The following is a 22,267-nucleotide window of genomic DNA, read 5'->3' as shown; positions in this document are numbered from 1 at the left end:
CCTTGTTAAACTGGAAGACCCAGGACAGTGTGTGCCCAGAACCGAGCTGGGTCTAGAGGTCTGCAATGGTGACAAGTCCCTGGAGTCTGGGTGGTCCTAGCCCCTGCCTCCTAGGGAAATTCATTCCCCTCAATCTGCTGTCCAGCTGTGGGTCATTTACCTTGACTGGACTGCCCTTCTCTGTTCTGCTCTGCGAGGTTGGCAGTGGAGCACCTGGGACTGCTCTGGGCTGAAGTTTGAGGCCCACTGCCCCTGGCTCTGTGCTCTCTGGGGGCACCCTCCACCTTTGCTCCCCAATTCACTCACCAACCCTGGATTCTGAAGGATTTGCTGGGAAAGCAGTGTCTCAGGTTCTCAGTGCTGCCTCCTCCTGCAGAAGATTCTCCTGGTCCAGGTCATGTCTCTTTCTCTGTGAATAGCAAATTTGTTGATTTCACTGCCTTAGCATGCTGGGTGCACGACCAATCTCTGCATGGGAGTACTATTTCTTCTTTATCACTTCATCCCACTTTCTTCTCCTCTATCAGTGCCCTCCTGGTTCCCATGTTTCCTCCATTCCTCTCACTGCAGTTCCTCTCCCAGCTGTTCTAGCTGAGCTATTGTTTTCCAGACTGTAGGAACACTGTCCTGGAGAAACTGAGTTGCTGGCACTCACTGCTCCATTTTTCCCCAAGCTGTAGCTGTAACTTTCTGGAAGCTTCTTTCTGTCTGCCTCAGACAGAGGGCACGATCAAATGGTGGAAGAGGAGACGGGGTTGAGGGACGTTTGCTTAGATTGGAACAGGCTTATACACTGGTAGGAAAAGGAATTAAAAATACAGGGACAACATGGAATAATAAATGGAACAGGGGACCCTGAGCAACAGAAGGCAATGGGATACTGAGTTCACGTTGGATACTCATTTTGGATGGGAGAAGTTCTGTGTTTTATCTGCACCTAGAGAAACAGTGATGCTGATGAGGAAGACTAAAAATCTGGAGTCATGACAATAAAGGTAAAGAAATTCTAGCTAGACTTTGCTGGCTGGTGCTTGGTAAAAGGTCATTTACTAAGTGTTCTTGTTTAGAATGGGGTAGAGACATGAGACTATTGAAAATTGGTATAATCACTGCAAGAGAAAGAAGGAACAAATCAAAGTATACCTAAGAAAATGTTCACTCTCCAAGTTTCTCAGTGCATTTCCAGCATTAACATGTGTGACCATTAATTAATTTTAGAGAAATCCCCAGGAGAAATAACGCTAATAAGCAGCTTCAGTTACAAATGGAAAAATTGATGCCAAAAGACTTCTGAGGTCACTCTGTAAACCACTATTTACTCATAATTAAATGAACAACATCTTTCAAATTCAGTGAAAGAACTTATTTTATACAACTTCAGTTGAGTATTATAGTTACATGGCATCTTGAGTCCTGTCAGAGGAGCTTAGAATATAGTTATATTTTGGCTCAGTCAAAATATAGTGGTGAATTTCTTAAATCTTACTTTTTAATGCAGCAGAGATCACAATTTATGACCTGAAGACTGTTTTGAAAAAAAAAAAAAAAAAACAAAACACATCAAAAGCAGAATTTTTCATGATCTGTGAAAATGACATGGGATTCAAATTTCCATGGTTATAAATAAAGTTTGATTGGAATATAGCCACATTTGTTTTTCTACATGTTTGCTCTGGCCGACTTCATGCTAAAATGGAAAAAGTGTCTAGTTGCAATGGAAACAATTGGCCTGGGAAGCCTAAAATATTCCCCATCTGGTCCTTTGTAGAAAAAGTTTCATGTCTCTCAAAATATAGCACTTGCCTGGCCCCCTTGCTGTCCCCATCACTGTGTCTCTCCACAGCTTGCTCCTTGTTGCTAAGCGCTCAGTGTGTGTAGTGTGAGAGGAGTGTGCTTCCTGAGGCTTCTTACTGATTCCTTGGATTAATATTTCTCAAACTAGAAATCAGGTGCCAAGAGCTCATTTACACCACTTCCCGGCCGTGTGTTGTTATCTACTGTGCTTTTTGTTTTTTACCATTCTCTCTTCACCCAGTTAAAATCATAAGCTGTCATGAAACTAAGGCTGTGCCTTATTTTCCCTTCCATGGCCACAGAAGTCTTGTTTCCTCCGCACATCCATAATAATGTAACCTACTTTCCTGAGAGCAAAAAGTGAACCTCTTGGTAGATTTTTTTTTCTGTGGTATTTAAAACTGAAAGATTTCCCTGGAGTTTCATGTCAGTCCTGATTACATCTCACATCTCTCTGTAGAGAAAAAAGATGGAGCTCATGTTCCTGGGCCACTTTCTGAACCCTGAATCTGTTTTGCTTCAACTCTGAAAGGTGAGGTTAGTTGTTTTAAAATTGGGCAGTATTGACCATGTCTTGAGCTAGACTCCTTTACAATATCCAGTGAGAAAGAAAGCCTCTCCAAACAATATCTTGCCTAATGGACCACTGTTTGTAGAAGCAAAACCTAGATTTCCATTTTCTGTCTCAGTGGTCCATAATTACACCCTACCAATGGAGCCGAAGTCATGCAAGTGACAGGGAGATGGGGAGTTCCTTTAGAAGACGTTAACATGAGAAAGTGTCAGTGCAAGTGAAGAGAATTCTCACTGTTTTAATCTTACATTACAAAGTCTCTAAAACTTAAATTATCTTTGTAATGCTAATTAGCAAAATGATAATATCTTATTTACAAAGATTGTAGAAAGAGGCAAGACATTTCAGAAATTAAAATGACTTTAAATTTTGTTTCTCTATTCCATGGCTTCCAAGTTTATCAGTTCTTGATAAAATATTACAAAATTTAAATACAATACTATTTTATATAATACTGCTGAGAGCTCTTAAAGAGGATGTGTTATTTTCTATTTTAGAATATTATATTCAGATAGGGTTATTTCTGACATTTCAGTAATGCAGTCAAATTTTAGCTGTAGGACCCACACTTAAAATAGATTAGAGGTAGGACTAATAGTTGCATTTCTGAAATATTTGGCCTCATTTTCTTATGAAACAGAAGAAGGGTAGGGACACAGGTGAAAAATAATAACAAAGAAGCTTAAAGCAAATCTTACAAGGCCATAACCCTTATTGGCCTATGGCAGCAATAATATAATGCATAATTATCATAGGGAATGTAGTCATCCACATTTACTATTCATTTATCTTTTATCTTTGAGTTACAGGACTCTTAACTATACAGAATTTTCTCTTCCTTTTTAGCTTCCCCTTAACTCTGCTTATACAAATGCTGAAGCCATGGTTCTGCTACTCTCGCCTGGCTACCTGCTTCTATTGAAAGGTGCTTCTGTACTTGATTCTGTTAGAGATTAGAACAGTGTGTGCTGGCAGTGCCAAGATAAACAGTTTTCCTACTTTAGGCTCTTGTAGTTTGGCATTTTCTCTTTCTGCCTTGGAGGAATTTATTTCACAGTCCTCACCTTCTTGACTCCTAGGCCCTGCATGGCCTACTTGGACAAAATTACTAGACATTCATTGCTGGTAGGTGACTATTGTCATATCCTTGGCTTGGATGGGTGTCAGATAAATCCATTAGATAATTTGAGAATCAGCTGTTCTAAATTAGGATAAGAAAACCTCATCTGAAACCTTACGCATGCATTTCTTGGAATGTGGTCTCCATGCATGCATCATTTAAAAAATTATCATAACTATTGTAATTGTGATACAGCGTTCCACCAGGATTATGCATGATAACTTATAACCTTGAAAATCACCTTTTCTGTCCCTTTCCTGTGGCTGAAAGTGAACCCTAGAATCAGTATTTCTCTCCCGGAATGGCAGAAATGACTTTTCTTTATTAATCTTATGTTTGTTACAATCACATCAATACTAAAACTTTTAGCTATTTCAGTTTATCTTTTTGGCTTTCCCTGGTGAGAGAGAAGTTCAGGCAAGGAAAGACCTATTACTTCACGTGGTGAATTTCAGAACAATGGAGCATGAAGGAAGGGACAAATAGTCTCCTGAACTGTTCAGGATTCACTCACTGAAATTCAATTCCTGAGCTGTTTATCCCAGATCGTGATATAACTAAGAGGAAATTTTATTTTTAAATGTCTATGAACATGGAAAGAGCACAAATGTGAAAGTGAATTCCGAAAGAAGTCATATGTGGAGGAAAGCCCTTGATTTCAGTACTCTGGACCTTGGAGGCATGAATTGACTAAGAGTGACAAAAAGCTGCGCAAATCAGAAGGAAGTTGTAGGACTGTTTCTCCCTCTCTCTCTCTCTGACACAAATAAGCAAATAGAGGAACGCTTGCCCAAAAGTAAATGAGTAGTTAGGCACAAAAACAAATGAACCCATAACGCAGAAGGCAAACACTAATGGCTCACCCGTGAGATAAATACAGGAAATAAACACAAACACATGACTGCATCAGACAGATGTAAGCAAAACAGACAGCAGATGAAAATCACATCTAAATAATAGAGGCAGCTGGAGTCCAACTGAACCCAGTAACCTCTCTTCTCCTATTATCTCTGTCTGGGAAATCTCACACATTTCCTCTGCTCTTCAGACCCATAGTCTCAGCTGCCTAGTTGATATCTGCTTGTGTATCAATATTTCAGTATGTTTAAAACCAACTTCTGGACCTTATTCTGCCAAGCTCCGTCCTCTTCCACTCTTATTTGTCTCCAGGAATCCCCCACCAGACAGAAGAGAGTCAGGTAGACTCACTTCTCTTTCCTTCATTCCATTACAAAGTCCTGTCCGTCTTACAACCTCAAACTGACTCAATTTTACCTTGTCTCCACTGCCACCAAGACAGCCCTATATTCTATCAGCCCTTCCTTTGACGATAATTGTATCTTCCAGCATTCATCCATGTTTCTTTCAATATCTCTCTTATCCCAAAGCCAGAGAGATGTTCTCTAAATTCAGCTTTGATTATTTAATACCAGCCCCCACTGCTACAGCATAGAAATTCAAATCGTAAACCATATTTAGAAAAACAGGCTTGACTGGCCTTGGTTATCTTTACAACATGCATTCCTTCCATTCCTACTCCAGCCACACCCTCCTTTTTACCCCATGAAAAAGGAATTCCTAGCCCTGAATATCTGCTGGTCCCTCTACTTGGAATACTATAATGTTTCTTTTTATCACTAACTCCACCTAATCCAATCCTTGTTCTCCTTTACATATTTCAAATTCTAACCAGTCCATGACTCTAATAAAGCTTCTCCTAAGACCCCAGTGCTGATCATATTTCTTTTCTCTATGTCTTACAGCAGTTCTGGGGATTTTCTTGTAGAACAGGGTTTGTTCAGCTGTGCCTTGTTCACATTGTGGACTAGATGATTCCTCATTTTTGAGAGCTGCTCTGGGTACTGAGGACAGCATTCCCTAACCTCTACCCATTGGCTTCTACTCACTAGATGTAAGTAGTGTTATGGCTGATATCTAGATATCCACCCAGAGACTCATGTGCTCCTATGTAGGGCTTTTGGAAGGTGACTGGATCATGAGAGCTTATAAATAACTGCTATTAGGAGGAAGGTTCCTGTCCAAAGGGGCAGGTCACAGAGGTCACAGCCCGAAAGAGTTTATCTTCCTTCTTGGCTCCTCCTTTGACCTTTCTTTTTCCCAATTGCCATGCTATGAGCAACTTTTCTTCAGCAGGTCCTTCTACCCTGCCTCCTGCCTCAGAGCCAGTCAGCTATGGACTAGAACCACCACTCAAAATAAACCTTTCCTCCTTTAAGTCTCGGCTGTCAAGTATCACATCTCTGCAAGGAGGAAAGTGACTATGACAAATAGCGATGACTAAAAATGTTTCCAAACATTGTCAAATGTCCCTGGTGGAGAAAATTAACCCTTAAGGTGAAATAGAGCAATTACTTCAACTTTAGCCTATGATGTATGTCTTTCCCACAAAAAATGAATACTCTATGAGAACATGAACTCGAGTACCACATGTGTGTGTGTTTTGAATGAAAAAATGGGAGGAAATCCCACCAGTGGGGAATAATGTCACCACTTGATTCTAATATCCAAAGTTCATTCTTTCTTTCATGTCCATAAGGAAATTTCAAGACTCAGGTAGCATAACCTTGAAATAAAGTTCACTAGAGAGCATTATTCATGTGATAGATGTTTCTGACCTGCACTAAAAAGCTCCAGGTTATTAGACTTCTTTGTATCTGCATAAGCACTCTAAAAAAATCATGCACATTCTTCATATAGTTATATGACAGGTTAGGATTATTAAGGCTATGCCTACATCATAGCTAATGGTTAAAATAGAGACGAAATATAAAGCTTTTTAGGTGTAGAGGAAGTGCATTGTATGCCTTTGGTGAAGTATTTTTTAGCAGCTCCAAGTGACTATTGAAAAAGGTAGACATAAACACATCAATAATAAATGAGAGCAGATAGGAATGGGTGTAGAGAGAAAGTAGCATTTGATTCTAAATGGAAACATCAGGAATGTTTTCACAGACAAGGTGATATTTAAACTGCTTTGAAAGATGTGCAGCAGTTTTCTAGGTAAAAGAATAGGACCTGTAAAGGTTTTAGGATTAAAAAGAGAACAATGTATTTAAAGAATAACTGCCTCTGGAAGGACTACAGCATGTAGCCCATGGAGTGTCTGATGAAGGTGGAAAGGTCGGCTGGTAAGGGCTAGAACATGCAGAGCTGTAAGTGCTAATCCGTGGAATTTGGATTTATATATAGCACACCATCACAGTGATTCAGGAGGGGAAATGGCATGGTTACTTTTGTATTTTGCAGAAATCTCTCCAGCTGACTGTGAAAGGTAGCTTAGAATGTGTGAAACGAGTGTAGAGACGATTTAGAGATTTGTTTTAATGATTTCCAAGAGAAGCGATAAAAAATGTGATTCAAGGCAGCAATACTAGGAGTAGAAAAAGGGAAATAATTTTAAAAGACTCTTACATTTCTAATTTTCTTTTTGGTGTACTTGTAAGGCCATTAACAAAGAAAGTGGATTTAGAAGAATAGGTTTCAACGGACAAAGATGAGTTTGGTTTTAGACATGCTGGGGCAAAGTAATTCATGGAACTGCAGTAGAGGAAGTCAGGACTGGTGCCAAACTAGAGAGAGATTTCATTTACTGTGATAGGATAGAGCCAGGGCTCTGGGAAGGCAGCATCAACCATGGGAATGCAGGATTCCCTGGGGAGAGGGTATGGAAAAGACAAGGGGACCCCACTGTGTGTCACTCCAGGAAAGGTTTAGCTAAGGAGACACTTTTTCTAAGTCTTTTTCAAAAAAACTTGTATTGCCTGAAGAATTTGCTTTAGAAGATTCAGAAAGAGAAAATAATCAAAGCATATTCATGTGCATTTGCACTAATTTATTTATTCTATTGGTATCAGAACTTGTACTGAAATACCTTGAAATAAGTACTCAGTTCTATATATAGTGCTATGTGAATTAGGAAATCACAAAATCTTTGTAAATGCTCACATCTGAGAACAGCCTACATGTTATGTGTGTTCAGACCACAGGCATCTGCTTTTGCCATCCAAATGGGGTGGCTGAGTTTGGATATAATTTAGATAGATTTTGAACCGCCTTAACATTATTGAACCCATTTTGTTTTAAAGGTTATTTTTATTAACTGTCTTGTGATTTTATTTTACCCTTGGTTTTCTTTGTGCATCTATTTCAGAACTTCTTATATTTTATTTGGCATATGGCTCATTCATGTTAATGACTAATATGTGATTATGATCATTTTAATTAACTAAACCAGAAGCATTATATTTAATTATTTCCTCGCTGGTATTCTCAAATCAAATTCTAGTCTATTTACTTGAGTTGCTATAATAACGTGTCTGCCAAAACCAGTTGTAAACAACTAGGTAATATGAGCAGATTCTGATAAGAATGGATCTGAATTTTCTACAGCAAACATAGCATTTTATATGACACTCATAAGACAAATCACCAACTCTTTGTGTTTCTAGTGATATTTTAAATCAGCAGACAAGATAGGGAAAATTAATCCAACAAAATCCTCTATCAATTTCAGTAAGAGTAAATGGAGTTTTGTCGCTTCATTTGTTTTTATGATGCCCTTTCTGGATAAAAGGCATTACCTGAGCCTGGGAAAAAAAGTGGCTCAAAGCTGAAAAGTCATAAAAAATGCCATTTCTAATGTAAACACAATTGAAATATATTAGCAAAAACTCATTCATGTGTGAATTGAATTAATGAAGTCACTGAATGGCAAAATTTTTTGAATCTAAGGAAGACAGGTTTAGAATTTAACGATACATTTACAGACACTATTTTCAAAGTAATTTTTATGTGCAGTGAAAAATTATCACACAACTATATTATATATACTTATGGTACATTGTATTGCATACAGTGTATAGACTAAAATGAGGATTAGTTTAATAAACCTTGCTCTAAGACACTGATTGAGTAGTTGTCTGAGTCAGTATATAAAGTCAGATCACAGTGCCTACAAAGCTTATGTTTTAGGCACTACCAAGTGTGGAGTGTGGGCAGAGAACTCAGCTTATTTCTTTGAATGTCTTGCTTTTTTCTTTTGAGGGTTTTTTTTTTTTAACATATTTTTATGTCTTTGTAAATATTGGTGAAATGTGATTTTCTAAATGAAGTAGAACTCAGTAAACTGAGAGTAAGTAAAAAATGGAATAAAATAAACACACACACACACACACACACACACAGAGAACAATCTTTCCTTTCCTTTGTGCAGTACAAGGAAAGCAGTCAAAATCAGCCAAAAGATCTGAGGAATAGGCTATAGCTAGCCAGGTAGGTGTGGGGAGGGAGGTGGAATTAGGTCACTAATGTGACTTATTACTAACAAGTTACCTCCACATAGCTTTCTTTCTTCCTCAATACATATTTATTAAATGCCTACATCATGCCCTAGAGATAATTTTAAAAGACTCTTACATTTTCACCTCTTCAATTTTCCAGTTAAATTTCCTGTAAATAGACTAAAATGTGATTTTTTTGTTACTTAATCTGAGAATATTTGACTGTCTCCTTCCATTCAGCCCTCTCTTCCTTTCTTCCATTTTTGTTGGCAGTAAAGATCTTTAGTGGATCATTACTCATATTCCCAAATTAACTACCTGAAATTTTCAGTATTTTGTATCTCTATTGGTATGAAATTACCCATTTCCTGACCTTTGGACTAGTGATTGATGCTGTCATTGTTGTAATGTTCTTTTCAGTGTAATGCACTGGTCATTTTATCCATTAGGTTACTGCATCCATGGATTCAATCCTTTGAAGATTGAAAATACTTTTTTAAAAGTATTTTTAAATACTTTTAAAAATACTTTTTAAAAAATAAATGAATATATTATTGTACAAAATTAATACATAAAGAAAAATATGAAGCAAGAAATGAAAGCTTCCCTGTTCTTTCCCACTCCTGCTTATCTTCCCAGAGAATATCTATCATCAGGGTTAGACATATGCTTGTACATGTATACCATACTTATCACTAGAAAAGCTTTTAAAAATTATTTCTAAAAATTTTTGGAATTCTTTTCCTGCCTGTACATGCCTTTCTCCTCTTCTGAATAGCTTTATTATATCATATTATGTGAATGAGCTACAGTTTATATTCTCTGCTTTTTCACCAAGTGTTGTCATAATATGCATTAGTAGACATTCTTGTTCACGCAAGAATGCAAATAGTGCTTTAGGGTACACTTCTGAGATGGGAAGTTGCTAATATAACCAAGTATACACTTAAAATTTTGATAATTACTTAGAAAATTACCTGAAACCTTCAATAATTTGCATTTCTATTGGTATGAAATTACCCACTTCCTAACATTCAAACTAGTGATTGATACTGTCATTGTTGTAATGTTCTTTTCAATGTAATGCATTGGTCCATTTTATCTATTAGGTTACTGCATCCATGGATTCAATCCCTTGCATATTGAAAGTATTTTTTTAAAAGTGTGCATGCTGGGTACAGTAGTGCATCCCTGTAATCCCAGCACTTGGGAGGCTGAGACAAGAGGATTACCACTAGTTCAAGACCAGCCTGGGCTACATAGTGAGTTCAGGACCAGCTTGAATGACGTAACAAGACCCAGTCTCAAAGAAAGCGGGGGGGAGGAATTAAAATTGTGCCTGTAGTGAGTATGTGTACCTTTGCTGGTGATTATTTCTTAAGCAAAACAATATAAAAACTATTTACATAGTGTTCACATTCTGTTAGTCATGATAAAAAGGTTAGAGAAGATGCACATGGGGTTATATACACACATTGGACCATTTTCTATAAGACCCTTGAGCACCCATAAATTTTGATACTTCCAGGGTGTCTGGGAACTAATTCTCTGCAGATATCAGAGGACAATGGTATATAGTTTTAATTTACATTTCCCAAGTATTTGTGAAGATGAATTCTTTCTCACATTTTTACTTCTGTTTTTATTTGTGTTTTCAATTCCCTGTTCACAGCAGGTTGTGGCTTCCAATTTCAGATGTGTTTCTATTTCAGAGGGAGGTTAGTGAAGACTTTCAGGAACTGCTTTCCAGATGATAGTTTAAGTGACAGATTCACAAAATTGGATTTTGAATGTACGAGGGCAACATTGAGTAGTACTACTATTTAATATCTATTTCTTTCAGTCAATTTCCTTGGGAAAATTTTTAACCTGCCTGGATCTCAGCACTACCTTTACAAAACAAGGATGATACAAGAATGCCTGCTTCTGTGTGAAGGCTTGACTGCTTTGTGGGAGTTAACAAAAGTGAAGTGCTTAGAATAATGACTTACAAAAATTCAGTTGTCAGAATCACTGATGCTATCATCACTGCTCTTCACGACCACACTTATTAATGTTTTGTTAAAGAAAGAACATGTCCTCATTTTGGAAAAAAAAAATTGTTGAATGGATGAAATAGCAATGAGGGATTTATTTCTAGGTCCCTGCTTTACCCAGTGCAGTGGATTTAGATTTACCCACCCTTTCCCTGAAGTCAGCTGTTTTATTTCTGGAAGGTATGCATTTATATCACTTTCATTCTTAAAAATGTAGCCAAAAAAGAAACAGAAAACTGAAGGAACTGGGTTATGTTCATGGAGATGGAAGAAAACTGCTGCTCTGGACCTTGGAGTGAAATCCACTCAACCTGTCATGATACTTATTAAGTCATGTAGGCTGAATTCCAAAGATAACTTCTTAATACAAACTTCTGTTTCAAGAAAGGAATGAATAAGGGGAAGCTTACATGTTCATTTATCTTGTCTTCAGCAAAGGCAGCTTATGTGGTACAAATTGTTATAATGACATATTCCTTTTTATTTAAAAGTATTTGGTTGAAAAATAAAAGTATACATTCAAAGTGTACAGTATAATTATGTGCTAAACATATTAAATGATGATCAGAATCAAACTAATTGTCACTTTGATGGCTACCATGGTATATATTAGCTCCTCGGAACTTCATCTTACAACTCAAGGTTTGCACCCTTTGATCAATGTCTCTCCATTTCCTTTATTCATTCATATGTTGAACACTTAGGTTAATTCTAAACCTTGGCTTGTGTGAATAATACCGCATTGAACATGGGAGTGAAAATATATTTTTCACATATTGATTTCACTTGTTTTGTGTATACCCAGGAGTGAAATTGCTAGATCATAAGGTAGTTCTACTTTCAATTTTTTATGGAATTTCCACAATTTTCCATAATGATTGTACTGATATACCTTCTCACCAACAAAGTACAGGATTCCCTTTTCTTTACATCTTCTGCAGTACTTGGACTCTCTTATCTTTTTGATAATATCCTTTCTAGCATGTGTGAGATATTTCATTATGTTCAGATTTTTGTATTTTTCATTTGTCTGAAAATCAGTATGGTTGAGCACCTTTTCAGGTAACAGTTGTCTTCTTTTGAGAGATATTTATTCAGATTCTTGGTCATTTTTCATCAGATTGTTTCCTTACTCTTGAGTTGTTTGCACTTCTTTTGCACTTAGGATATTAATCCCTTATCAGATATATGGTTTTCAGATATTTTCTTCCACTCCACAGGTTAGTTTTCAACTCTGTTGATTATTTCCTTAGCTGTACAAAAGTTTCTTTTTTTAATGTAATCTCTTTTTTTTGTTGTTGTTTTTTGTTTTTTGTTTTTTGTTTTTTCTCCAGTACCGGGAACCGAACTCACAACCTTGTGCTTGCCATTTAATGTAATCTCATCCAGCTATTTTCGCTTTGCTACCTGTGCCTATGATGTCACACCCAAGAAATTACTGCCCAGAGCAGCATTATAGAGCTTGTTCCCAAAGTTTTCTTCTAGGAGTGTTTCACCTTCAGATGCTTCTTGTGACTTTTTAATCCACTTTGATTCGATTTTTGTATATGGTGTGAATAAACACACAAAGGATCTAATTACATTACTTTGCATGTGGATATAAGGCTGTCCCAATACCATTTATTGAAAAAAAACTGTCATTTCCCAATTGTGTGTTCTTGGTGCCTTTGTTTAAAATCAATTGAGCACAAGTACATAGATTTATTTCTGGATTTTCAATTCTGTTCCATTGGGCTTTATGTCCTTTTTCCTTTCAAGTACCATAGTGTTTTCATTGTTATGGCTTTGTAGTATATTTTAAAGTCAGGTGCTATGATGCCTCCCGCTTTTTCTTTTTTTCTACAATTGTTTTAATTATTCTTTTGTGATTTCATATGAATTTTAGGATTTTTTGCTCCATTTTTGTGAAAAACACCTTTCTGATAGGGATTCCATTAAATCTATTTTGAGCTTTGCATAGTATAGATATTTTTATAATACTAATTTTTTCAATAGATTAACATGGTATATCTTCCCATTTATTTATTTGTATCTTCTCCAATTTTTTCATCAATATAGTTTTCAGTATATAGATTTTTCATCACTGAAATTTATTCATAAGTATTTTATTGTTTTTGATGTTATTGAAAGTGGAGTAATTTTCTTAATTTTGTCTTTGGATGGTTTGTGGTTGGTGTGTAGACCACAACTGATTTTTGCATGTTGATGTTACATCCTGCAGCTTTATGGAATTCATTTGTTTCTGAAAGAAATTTATACAATGAATAAAAGATACTTCTGAAATAAGAAAATTTTCTTCAACACGAGATATGAAAGATGGCATCCCACTTTCTGACTGAATGTCAATACCTCGGTTAGCATCCATATGAGAACAGTCTCAGAGGAAAAAGTTATAGACAGAAAAGCTCCACCGTCTCACTCTAACTTTAAGAATTGAAGATCTTTGCGTTTAGATTTTAAATGTTGGCTATTTTGTCTCCCAAGTTCAGCTTGAGAAAGCAAGTATTAATACCCTTTAGTTATAGGATTATAATTTATTATATTCTTTTCCTTGGTTATAGATAGATAAGATTAAAGTATGGCATATATTGAAAATTGGGGGCTAGAGGATATAAGGGGATTTTTGTGTATATATATAGAGAGAGAGCACTTGACAAGGGTAAGTCTTGAAATGACAGAAAAGGTGACATGAAATTATTGGTTGGCTGTGGTAGAAGAGATGAGGAGGACAGCACATTATAATAAATACATGGGGACACATCTGTGAGGAAGACAAGAGGACTTCATTTTGCCTAGTTCACATGCCCAGGTATGTTTACACCCACCCTGTCTCACCCATTTTCATCCCTGTGAAGTGTTAAACTAGATATATACAGATAGTTCCTCCTCCTTCCCCAGTCTTGCTTCTTTTGTATTTTCTCTTCTTATTTCTCCCCTTGTCCTTCTTAAGACTTTCGATATTTAATGTAGTCACTAAATCACAGAAGGCCCTATATATTAAAAATGAAAAACATCCTCTCCCCTTGACTAGGTATCAACATGAATGCATCTTTTCAGTTTAATTATTTATTTAGTGAATCATGCATTAATTTAGTGAAGCACTTGGTCAACAAAAATTTGGGAATTCTAAAAATATCCAAACTATGAATATTTCATAAAATCCACTTCTTTCATTTCTAGCCTTTAAACGTATGTTTCAGATATATTTTGACTACAATATAAATAAATAATTGATTTCCCTTAAGTAGGTTGGGGAACCTGAATAGTACAGGGTCTGGAAAAAAATTAAATTTTCATACACTGAATTTGAGGTGCCGTAGGACATTTATGTGAAAATGTCTATAAGCAAGTGAAATATGAGACTGTAGAGATTCAGAAAGAGGTTAGGGCTAAAGATTTGTATTGGGAATAATTAATTTAGCAAGTTTTAAAAGGTTTGTTACTTCAAGAAACCTGATTTAATAAGAGATCAACTTTTGTTGAGGTTAAGCATAGTAGCTTTTTAAAGATGTATTTCATATCATAAAACTTTTGGTGTTTTAATATTGTCTTAACAATTCTCTACTGTCAAATCCCTTGCTGTCAAATTTCTGTATATACTTAAATATTTCTCTTGTGTCTTTTGAGTAAATAGTCCAATCCTAATGTATAAAATAATACAGTGAGAAGAAAAGACCCATCAAAAAGAAGAAAACTAATTAAAACATCCATCAGCTAATGTGACCTTTTTGAATTCTGAATGTAAGAGTTAGCACTTATTAATTAAAATTTATGAATTAATCATTTGAAAATATTTCCTGAACCATGATTATGATATAAAACTGTAAAATATCAAGGTAATTAATTGCAAACATGTAATAATTTGTTGGTAAGCATAAAGATTAACTGAAGCAGAAAAAATTGGTAAGACAGATGCCTAGATTTGAAAACAGAAATTTAAAAAGATGTTAAATAATTAATATTCATCTTCCCCTTTTCACTTTGTCTTTTGGCAAATAACTTTAGGCATTGATGCACTCAAAGTGGACTAAATTCTATAACGCCCATTTGATGGTTCTAAATGTTCCTATTTGAGGCAAGTTAGAATCCTCCTTGCCCATAAAAATCTATAAACATTTTAGTTATTGTAGACACTGAGTTCTGAAATTTTGTCATCATTATCTTTACATCTATATAATACTTGTTTCCACATACCCTTAATAACCCATTTCGTTTCTTACCTGTCAGATACTATCTTAACCCAGGGATACAGCTCATCGGCACAAGTGTATACATGGCAGGTGCAAGGTTCTGAGTTCAACTTCCGATACAAAAAAAAAAACAACAGATACGGTCATAAGTTTTAGAAATGCTTGCTTTTTTTGCAAATAGAGCACATCTTTTACACATCACTAAATCATTTGTTGATTTTTTCAATGAAATGCACATCACATTTGTGTTTATTTTTAAATGTCTTATCAGAATAAAAAATTATGAGTTAGTATTTATCTGTATGAAATATGACTTACTATATTTGGCAGTATGGAAGGGAAAAGAGAAATGAGGATTGCAAATAGATTACAGAAACATAGCAGTTAAGTTTGCCTGTTTTTGTAGTGAAGCCAAGGGGAAAATGAGGATAAAGAGGACATTGATTCAGTTTAGGAATATCAGTTGATTCACTAAAGGAACAGAAATATGTATACACATACATATATGTGTGTGTATGGATACTATATGTATATATCCCTAAGTAAAGTAGCATATATATCTGCCTGCAGAATCAGGATGGAAAAGTGAAAAATGTGTGCTGCAGAGTCAAAAGATCCAATCAAATATATAAGGCCTGGAGCTTCCTGCAAGTCCATGCGGGAAAACTGAAGGGTCTGACTTGGAAGGCTGAAGGGTCTGTGCTGGAAGGCAGAAGGAACTGAGGTGAAAGTCCAAAGGCTCCTCTGAAGAAACAAAAGAGAGAACTTTCTTCTTTCCCTTTTTAGGCTACAGATGTATTGATTGGTGCCATTCGTATCGAGAGTGGGTTTTCCCTTTTCAGTTTGTGACCTACAATTCAGCCATCTACAAACCCATCAGAATAGCACTCCACTAATCTCATAGGCCTTTCTTAACCCATTCAAGCTGGCATCACAATTAGCTGTCACACTAGGGTACATTCTTGTGGCATCTTTGCAACGATGTAGGACTGAGAGGAAGAATGTTGACAGGAGTTGCTTCGGTGAGATGTCTTAGACATGAACCTGAGGCATGTAGCTAAGTGAAGGTTATCCAGAAAATCACCTCTTGTGCATCTGATGTATTATTATGCTTCTTAGAAACTTCAATGAATAATAATTTTTGAGTTATAAAATTATATAAAGCTGGAAGGAACACCTTTAAGTGTTTACATTATCTGAAAAACAAAACAAAACAAATATGGAAACTTCTCATGTTAATTCTGCAACCATAACAGTTATGAGCTTTCTGCCCAGCAATAGATGGCAAACCATAACCAATAATGAATGAGTTATTTTTAATTTCACATGTATGTAGAACCATAGATTTATTTCTTTTTATTTATCGTATTGCATTGTTTAAAAGAACACAAGTAAGGGGCTGGGGGTTTAGCTCAGCGGCCAAGCTCCTGCCTGGCAAGCGCAAGGTCGTGAGTTTGGTTCCCGGTACCGGAGAAAAACCAAAACCAAAAAAAAAAAAAAAAGAACACAAGTATGTATATTCCACTTTGGACTTTGTTTTGGTACAAAATTAACTTTCTAGAAGGTCTGGAAACTGAACTAGACAGTATAGTGTCACATGAAAAATGGGTTTTCTTATGAAATCCTAGATATGAAAAGAATATCTACTCAAAGCAATGTGATAATTTCTTTTAACATCCTAGTTAAAACTGTCAGAATTTTAAATTAACTAGTGAATTTTTTATAACATCTGAACCAAACCTTTACTTATAGTTTATATTTAAATACCTTGATAGTGTTGCATAGTTTTTTTATTGTGTTATTTATTTTTTATAGAGTTATTTTTTATTGTTGTCCTGTTCTTTTTACTTTGAGTGAGAAAAATTGCTGAGGGTCAGGTGTCCAGGGAAATAACATTGACATGAGAACCAGCAGCTATAGAGGAAAGGCTTCCTCGGAGAGTCTGACATTCAGCAGCTGAGTGAGCTTAGGTGTTCTGTTGACTTCATTTCCTAGTAGCACATGAAAAATTCATGAAGAACTACCACTGACAGAGTGCCTGCTCTGTACAATACAGCATTAGCGCTGACCTTTACATGAGTACTGCAAGCTGGGCATTAGTATGCCCATTTTATAAGAGAAGAGAGTAAATTTGTTAAAGATAAGCAAGTTGCCCGAAGTCACACAATTGATGTACAACTAATTCCAAACCATCCTTATATAAAGTCTGCGTGGTTTAGTCTATGAATTTATAATTCTATGAATTGCTTATATTTCCCTTTAGGAATCTCTGTCCTGACCACAACTTTTGGCTTTGTATGCCTTTCTTCCCTAAGAATTCTCTTGAAAAACTAATATTGATTTAACTAACCACATTTTGGGCAATTGTTTTTTGACAAATTTCTCTAACCGGGGCTGGGGATTTAGCTCAGCGGCAAAAGCGCCTGCCTGGCAAGCGCAAGGTCGTGAGTTCGGTTCCTGGTACCGGAGAAAACCTCCCAAAACAAAAAAAAAAAAAAATTCTCTAACCCTGATGGAATTTTCAGTATTTCACTGAAGGTGTTATGATAAATGAGCTGCATGCAGACTTTCAGTCTATATGTGGCCTATTATCGTTCCTTTAAATAATTGTTAAATTATTCAAAAATGGTGACCCTATATTTCTTGATGTTAAGAATCTTTTTAGCAGGGCTGGGGATTTAGCTCAGCAGCAAAGCGCCTGCCTGGCAAGGGCAAGGTCGTGAGTTCGGTTCCCGGTACCGGAGAAAAAAAACAAAACAAAACAAAAAAGAATCTTTTCAGCATAAGTTTTTACATCTTGTTTTGAATGTTTATTGCATAATTATGTCAGATATTTATCAGGTTTCATGGATTTCTCTATACAAATAAAAGAAAAAGTATACCTCATGAGTCTGGTCACCTGGTAATTCTTTGTAAATGATAAGGATGTATAGAGTCTGGGTTTATTATCTGTACTTATGCTAGTTCATCACTTTCAAAATATAATGCTGTTGCTGTGTCAGATTTTTATCATAGATTCTGAGGTCCACCTGTATAAAAATGTCTTCATGCTGAGAGGTTTCTTTAACAATAGAAAATTTTAAATGTTGCAAGAAGAAATTGGAAATGATCAAAAACAATTGCATTATTTTAGCAAGATGTATCTTAATTGTCCCGGAGCTTGATAATGTATTAATATTATAAATGAAGTAGATAGTCCTTGTAGAATCAAGGAACTAGTAACAAATTACTCTAATTATTTTAAAAAATTTGACAGTCAACATTCTTACCTTCTTTTAACTTCCACTGATTTAGCTTTCTGTGGACAGTTACATCCTAGAGTTCCAATTAAAGAGACGAAATTATGAGCTGTCTGTTCAGCCAGGAGCAAGGCCAAGCAAATGTTAAGAGGAGTTCACAGCATTTACAAGTAAAATGTAGACAATTTTTAAAAAATATATAAGGCACACATTACTCTTGCGGCTGTTATGTGGCAGTGGTGACTATCACACAGCCATAGAGCCTACTGACCCTAAAACTATCAAAGTGTATTGCAACACCAAATAAACTACCAAACCATAGCAAGTGCACAGTCCAAAGAAGGAACTTCTCTGGGTCTCTTATCCCCAGGCCTTTGTCTTCTTTTGATCCCAAGAATAAAACTAATTTTCACTTCTAACTGTATATACCTTTGTAGCTTTCAAATTCATGATCCTGTTGCTGTTTTCTGTTTTAAAAACTGAATACTCATTGAGTCTTAGGCACAATACTCACCATTTTCTATATGTGGTGTTTGGTAAACCTGAAAGATTTAATAACATAAATATGAAAATGGTCACCTAGGGATAGAACCATCGATGTATGATGTTGTCTAACTCAAAAGTGGTTTTTCATAATTCACACTGAGATGGAGCTAATTCCAAAGTCTGTATTTTCCACTGCACTTTATTTCCTTTTCATGTCCCTTTTTCAATCAATATCGTATAAATTATTTTACAGGAAATTTTGCGTATTTTAGATTCTCACTTTTAGTGTCTTTTAAGTGGAAAGTTTAAAAGAAAAACTATAGAGTGTTCATAATTAGGTATGCTTTGAAAATACATTGTGCCACTTTAGAAATTCTACCAGCCACAATGCATTTAAACACATGCTGATAAAAATTTTCTTTTCACTAAAACATCTGTTAGCTTAAATAATGAACAATATTAAGAAGCCAGTCAATCAAGTCTATTCACTAACTGAACTTGTTTTTAATTCCCAAATTTTTACTATAATAAAAAGCCCGAGGTTCATTTGCGTGGTTACATAACATGTTTCTATGTGTTTAACTCTCTAGGAGGGTTATAGAAGAGCGATTAGAACTTAGAGTAAGTTATGGGCTTCCAGTTTTATGCTTATTTTTAATATAATGTATTCATGTGGTTTAGTTTTGTAGCATCTTTTTGTTATTACTACAAATAATTTCATGTTAAATAAGACGTTTTACTAGGTGCAATTTGTGTATATATTTTATGTTATATTTAGTAAAAACACAGAGACCCCAAAATGACCTGTTTTATGTTTGTGTAATTAATATATTTACTTTATATTAATAATTAAATTCAAAAAAAGATCAGACTGATTTTTTATCTTTTATGTCTTGCCTCAACTGAGCATTTTGTTACAAGAAAATGGTATATTGAGTCTAACAGAATATCTTAAGGTAATTAAATATATTTACACTTAGCACACTAAATATTCAGGAAAATTTTTGAAAATCAGTTTAATCTTTTTAATGTTTTTTAGACTTGTTTTTGGTACTGGAAATCGAACTCAGGACCTTGCACTTGCCAGGCAGGTGCTTATGCCACTGAGCTACATCCCTGGCCTTAATCTTTTTAATTTTGACTGATGAATATCATGTAAGCATGTTCACAAGGTGAAACACTCTATTATTTAAGGTGATTCATATTCACATAGTGAAGCTGTATTAATGAGTGTGGGAAATTGCTTATATATTTTAGCATGCTGAGAGATGTATCACTGAGACTCCCAAACGTTATGCATGTGCTTGTTTTATCCATAAAAACTCTCCTATGAGCATTTGTGAAATGGCTTAGGTGTAGCATTCAATATGCACTTGTAGTTGATACCCAAAAATACAGACAATATTTTCCATGTATGTGAATTTCTCAGATTGAGAGAATCTTTGAGGTAGTGTTTGTAGGTGCTCAAACTATTAAGTGATTGAAAATTTTAGAGACTTAAGATCCTGTGAAGTTCCTGGCAATAACACAAAGTCTACCATCACTTTTATATCTAGTCTTTGTATATGTTTCAGTTGTTTACTCACTTGAACTCTAGCCAATTGTTATTTATTCACTTAATTTTTCCTAAAGGACATTTTTTTTCTAATGGTCTAGAAATATTTCACAAGAGCATAAATTTTTCTATAGCTACAAATGTAAGTTAACAATGATATTTTTCATTTTGTCTTTTAGAGCATCAGAGCATCAGGCCTTATCCTGCTGGAAACAATCCTTTTTGGGTCTCTGCTGCTGTACTTTCCTGTAAGTAACATAATTATATTTTAAAAAACAATTGCATTTGTATTTTATTTTGCTTTGGGAATATTTTATACATGTATAAATATACTGTATGTCTTACACTCACACACCACATGCTTTACAAAGCCCTCATTTATACACACATGCACATACAAGGACTTTACAGATATTTAAGTCCTATTACCATATATTTGACCTTAAACAAGTTGCTTATCGCTTATCATTTCCTATGTGTGTGTGTCAGGGGGAAGTGCTGGGGATCAAATTCAGGGCCTGGGCATGCAAAACAAGAACTCTACCACTAAGCCACACCCCCAGCCCTTGCGTATCAATTTTTTTGCTTATCATTTCTAACGCTCTGTTTCTGCTTATAAAGTGGAACAAGTTATACTTTTCTTCTCAATTTTGTCAATAAATACTTAAGGTAACATATGAAAGGCATATTTGGTATTCTGCCTTCCTCCCTTTTTACCTAAATCAAAACTATGAGACATACCAACTAATTAAAGCTGGAAAACTCCCTGTGGAAAAACAAATATGAAGAAAAATACATGTAATGAAAATAAACATAATGAAATAAATGTATGTGTGGTAGAGTTGCCCTGAGTAACCATAGCAGACTTACTATGACACTAATACCACCATCTCAAATCAGAAGATAAGTGCTGATTTTACGAAATCAGTTCACCCACCTTGTGTTCAGGAGTTATTATGTGCTCAACACTAGGGTAATTTTTGGAAGTTTTATTCTATGAGTAAGCAAAAGTTGATTTCTTCTCTCAAGAAGCTTATAATTTACAGGAAGATGAGTGTAAATGCTAAGGAGTAGTAAGAGCATAATTTTGTGGGACACTTAAGATAGACAGCGAACCAAATCAGGGGAGAAGATATGGAGATTCAGGGATCTGAAAGATAAGTAGCAATCAGAGGAGAAGGCAGGGCTGCCAGGATATCATAACCTTTCTCCTCTTACCTCGTGTGCTGTTCCACTTCAGCTTTCTTTGTGATCATCTCCTCCACCTTGATTCTTGAGTCCTTCAGACTCTATCCTCACAGTTTTGTTTAGTGTACACTCTCACATCTAATCTCAACGTTTTAAATACTGTCATTTATATGCTAATAACTGTTGCACTTACATTTTCAGCCCAGACCTCTCCCCCAGCTCCAACTGATACCCAACTCTACCTGACACGGCCACAGGAAGGCCCAGCAGAACTCCCTATCATGTTCCTAGCCAAGAAACTGATTTTCACATCTAATGTAGTCTCTGAATCTCTGCTGATAACTGTTCTACCCTTCAGTTTACTCAGACCAAAAGTCTTGGAGTCATTCTTCACACCCTTCCTTCTCATACATCCATCAGAAAACCTTTCAAAATAGAGCAAGAATCCTGTCAGTTCCCACTGTGATGGCTGCTATCACCTTCAATGAACCAGGATCAATCTCATCTAGATTATTACCATGTTCTCTTACTAGCCTTTGTGTTTCCATGTTTCCATGGATTCCAAAAATCCACCTATTTTTGAAATATCAGCCAGTTTTAACACCAAAGTTAGACTGACCATGTCACTCCTCTTTGCAAAACCCTTAGGTAGTTCCCCATTTTGTTTACAATGAAAGCTCAAATCCTTACAGCGGCCTCTACAGTCAAACATGATTTGGACTCTGCTCCCTGCCTTGCCTCACTGTCTAATCCTCCTCCCTTATTCATTTATAGACCAAGAATTC

At 35.7% G+C, this 22,267-nt stretch overlaps 1 protein-coding gene across 1 annotated transcript in view; it reads left to right on the top strand.

Moving 5' to 3' along the window:
• The window catches only part of Gpr158 (G protein-coupled receptor 158), a 412,097-nt gene that overhangs the window by 260,528 nt on the left and 129,302 nt on the right, over nt 1–22,267 (top strand). Inside the window, exon 5 of the mRNA XM_005386897.1 lies at nt 20,474–20,542. Coding sequence (XP_005386954.1) covers nt 20,474–20,542 — 69 coding nt within the window. The remainder of the gene's footprint in view (nt 1–20,473; nt 20,543–22,267) is intronic.

The sequence above is a fragment of the Chinchilla lanigera genome, unplaced genomic scaffold (genome assembly GCF_000276665.1).
Source record: "Chinchilla lanigera isolate Chin_1 unplaced genomic scaffold, ChiLan1.0 scaffold00028, whole genome shotgun sequence".
In the NCBI taxonomy this organism is placed as follows: domain Eukaryota; kingdom Metazoa; phylum Chordata; class Mammalia; order Rodentia; family Chinchillidae; genus Chinchilla; species Chinchilla lanigera.
This window is presented reverse-complemented; position numbering and strand designations above follow the sequence as displayed.